The sequence below is a fragment of the Harpia harpyja genome, chromosome Z, assembly GCF_026419915.1.
Source record: "Harpia harpyja isolate bHarHar1 chromosome Z, bHarHar1 primary haplotype, whole genome shotgun sequence".
In the NCBI taxonomy this organism is placed as follows: domain Eukaryota; kingdom Metazoa; phylum Chordata; class Aves; order Accipitriformes; family Accipitridae; genus Harpia; species Harpia harpyja.
The window spans coordinates 100,688,399-100,691,970 of record NC_068969.1 but is presented as its reverse complement, the minus strand read 5'-3'; the positions used below and the strand labels follow the sequence as shown (position 1 = coordinate 100,691,970).

Sequence of the window (3,572 nt, the reverse complement as noted above, 5' to 3'; positions counted from 1 at the left end):
CTGCTCGTGCCCGCCTGCTGCCAGCGCCCAACACCTCAGGGCTCCCCCAAGGGCTTCGACGACTTCAGCCCTGACCGCGGTACCTCCGCTTCCCTCGGGAAAGCCCTCGCCACAGCCGCGGCCCCGGGCAAGAGCGCAGGACCGGCGGGTAAAGCCGCCCCTGGCGGAGCCGACCGGCCGCCCCTCAGCCGCGCGCGCGGGCGCCAGAGGCGCGGGCACGAGCGCGAGCCGCGGGCACGAGCGCGAGCCGCCGGCGGCACGCAGGTGCCACGTGACGGACACCTCCCCACCCCCCCACCCCCCCGCCCGCCCCGCCGCCCCCTTCCAGATCGGAGTCGGGGACGCCGCGTGACTCGACAGCTCCGACCTCCGCCGTCCCCTCACTCCTTCCGGGTTGGCGGGCAGGCCCGGCCCGCTCCGCCCCCCGCCCCGCCCCGCGCCGCGCCGGGGACGGGACTACGGCGCCGCCTCGCCCCAAGGTCGGTCAGTGCCGCGGCGGGGCCGGCGCCAGCGGCGCGGCTGGTGGGCGCGGAGCGGCAGGCCGAGGGGGCTGTGCCCGGGGCCGGGGGCGCCGGCGCCTCCGCTTATTTCCCGGCGCGGGCGGGGGGCGGCTGTTGCGGAGGGGAAGGCTGCGGTGTCCCGCTCTCGCAGCGCCCGGGAGCGGCGGGAAGGAAGGGTGGGAGGAAGGACGGACGGACGGACGGACGTGTGGGAGGGAGAACGTGTGGAGGAGGCAGGTGGCGCGGGAAGGGGCCCCCGGCAGTGCTCCCAGGCGGGGAGCGGAGAGGTGGCGGCTGCGGGCTTCCACCCGGGCGGGCGCGGCGGCGGCCGCCGCCGAGCCGTTGTGGCGGCGGGGGGTGGTGGCGGGCGGCGGGCCCGGGCGCCGGAGGGCGAGCTGCCTGCCCAAGGTCAGTCAGTCGGTGGCCGTGGGCTAAAAATAGCGGCGGGAGCGAAACGGGGCCGCTGCCTTGTGGGCCGGGCGGGCGGGGAGCGGTGGGCTGCCGCCGTGAGGCCAGGCGGGAGGGGACGGGACGTTGGAGCCCGGCGGACGGCGGGGTCTCGGGCGAAGAGCCTTTCCCTCCGCCGGCAGCCAGTAGCCGCCTGCTAGCGAGGGCGGCCCGGCTAGCCTGCCCGCTGCCCCGCTTGTCCCGCTCTGAGTGCCTGCGTCGGTATGTCTCCTGAGTGCCTGTAAGCTGCTGTCCCACTCAGGGTAACTGCTTCGGGAGCTCTGGCAGGGGCTGGAATTGTTTGTCTGGTTCCTTGGGGCGCAGGAGGTTTTCACGTGTCAGAGTTGCTTGTTTAGAGCAAGGGTGTAAAGAGAATACGGTCATGAGTGACAGAAATATGATCTCTAGGTCAGCTTGAAATGTCAGGCCTCCCATGGGCTTGTTACTTTAGTTTGATAGTTGTCTCAGTTTGAAATCAAAGTTGATTTTGTTTTTTACATAGAAAGAAAAGGTGGGGAGAAATGATCATCTCATGGCTACTGGCAGTCGACCGGACTTAAGCTGCCGAGTTTACATACCTTCTGTCTACTATCATTAATAATTCTTATTTTGTTTTTGCATGTGCAGCAGGGATTCCACACGTGGCAAGGGGTCTGCTGTGAGGTCTGGGCGAAATGGCAAGCCTTCTGCGTATTGCTGTTAGTGGGTGCTCAACTCCTGTGTTTGGCAATGTGTTACCACCTAAGGTGCATTCTGCAAAGATGCCATGTTTGCGAATGTTTAGAACCCACCAGATGCTCACATCTCAGGCAGCTCCAAAGCCAGGTAAATTGAGTAAACTGTTGTAAATAATCTTTTATTTTAAAACATGAAGATAACTTGAATTTTTCTTTCAGATATGCATTAGTGCAGAAAAGACTTAAAAAGAACACTTTCAAATCATGCCAGCAGCATATGTGAGTCAGTCACTTGCAGTACAATTTTACACTGGTTTTAAAGGGCTTATGCAGAAGATGTTTGTGTCTATTATGAATACTTTGGATCCAAATAGTTTTTAGTGGGTAGGGGGTCAGAGTTCCTGCTGACACCTTGCTTGAGAAAAGTATTTAAAAAAAGGCTTTTCTTAGTTAAAAGCCTGAGTTTCCCCTGAGTATTGGTAGTGCAGTTCTGTGCAGGGGAAAATACAGCCCTCACAAAGAGGGCATTTGCAAGCATGACGGTATGTAGATGTAATTATCCCATCTAAAAAGATCTCTTAACTTTGTTCAGGAAACTCTTATGTTGTACCACCTTGAAGAACTTCTGGTACTCATTTTCATGTGTTGGTATATTTGTGATAATTACATTTTAGTGCAGATAATGGACAGGTTCAGGTATTTTCAGGAAAAAAAAAAGGGGGGGGGAATGGGGGCATCCTTGGTTCCAGTTTATGATGTGAGCCTGCTGTATGAAAATCAGAACTGACATCTTCTTGCTCTATCCTATGGTGTGTGTAGCCTGACAACTAGAAGACTGGAGAATGTATAAAACTGGTTTAATGATATTTTCACTCATTATCCTGCATGGGTTGTGTCTCCCTGAAGGAATTTAGAGATTCTACTTCAGGGCAGATCTAGAGCCTTCTCTGTGACAGATTGATGTGGAGAGTTAGACTGATCATACACGTGATGTTCGGTTCTTGCAAACATACACAGTACGTAGCTGCATTAGTATTAGAAAAGTAGAGCTGTTTGTGAACAGAAGTGTCTGATTGTGAAAACACAGGACATAAGTTTAGGCTGTATAACTCTGAGAAGCCTTTGTTGTATGCAATTTCTGGCAATACTAACCGTAGCTGGTACATTTTGGGGTCCTTTCAAGTCAGTGATCCAATGTTTTGGAGCTTCTGAAGAAATGTGATGAGAGGAGGAATTTCTTTACTCTGAGGGCTCCTGATAATGTATATTGCATGGCTTTTTACCGCAGTTGCATGGTGAAACCTGAATTTCTTTGCTCTGACTGACAGATTTGTCATGCTCCAAATATATTTTTTTTTTCCATATTAAGTATCTGAATGAAGGAGAATCTGTCTGTCTTGATATGGCAAATTGTCCCTTGGTTGGGAGTGTTAACCTGGGACGTAGGAAACTAGGTTCAAAGTTCTTTCTCAAATGTCCCAGGTAAGTGCCCTTGTTGTTTGAGTTTGGAATCAATCTTTGTATTTGACTTTGACCGCAAATTTGATCATGAAACTGAAAGATCTCTACAGTTTTACTGAAATCAGTATGCTCGTCTGTGTGTGTGTGAATTTTCTTGTTTTTATGAATCACTTTTCAGAAATTTTTCCACAAGGACAGAGAATTCTGATTAGTGTCATGTGTTTAACTATTCAGTACTGTCCCTTCGGCTCTATTGTGTGGAAGCCCTTACTTAAGGGCAAGTAGTATTCATGCAATGCAGTTATTTAATGCTGAGAATTATAAGTTTGATAAGTCTTTTGGTTGATAATTAAGCTGTCCTTCATTTTGGTAACATGAGATTTGCCATTCAGTAGAGGACAAATCAAGGATAAAACAGCCATTGAATGACAAATTAGCAGCAGTACTATTGCCTATGTATACTTTTTAAGTGCTCTTGAATAAAAAT

General features: G+C 52.4%; 1 protein-coding gene across 2 annotated transcripts in view; it reads left to right on the top strand.

The window, feature by feature from the left end:
* The first annotated feature begins 393 nt into the window (after positions 1-393).
* Positions 394-3,572, top strand: part of NNT (nicotinamide nucleotide transhydrogenase) — a 50,114-nt gene continuing 46,935 nt past the window's right edge. Inside the window, exons 1-2 of one of the 2 annotated variants that reach the window (XM_052776730.1) lie at positions 394-479; positions 1,575-1,772. In XM_052776730.1, coding sequence (XP_052632690.1) covers positions 1,622-1,772 — 151 coding nt within the window. In that variant the 5' untranslated portion in view covers positions 394-479; positions 1,575-1,621. Of the gene's footprint in view, positions 523-1,574; positions 1,773-3,572 lie in introns of both variants that reach the window. The other variant, XM_052776729.1, reaches the window with a different exon arrangement.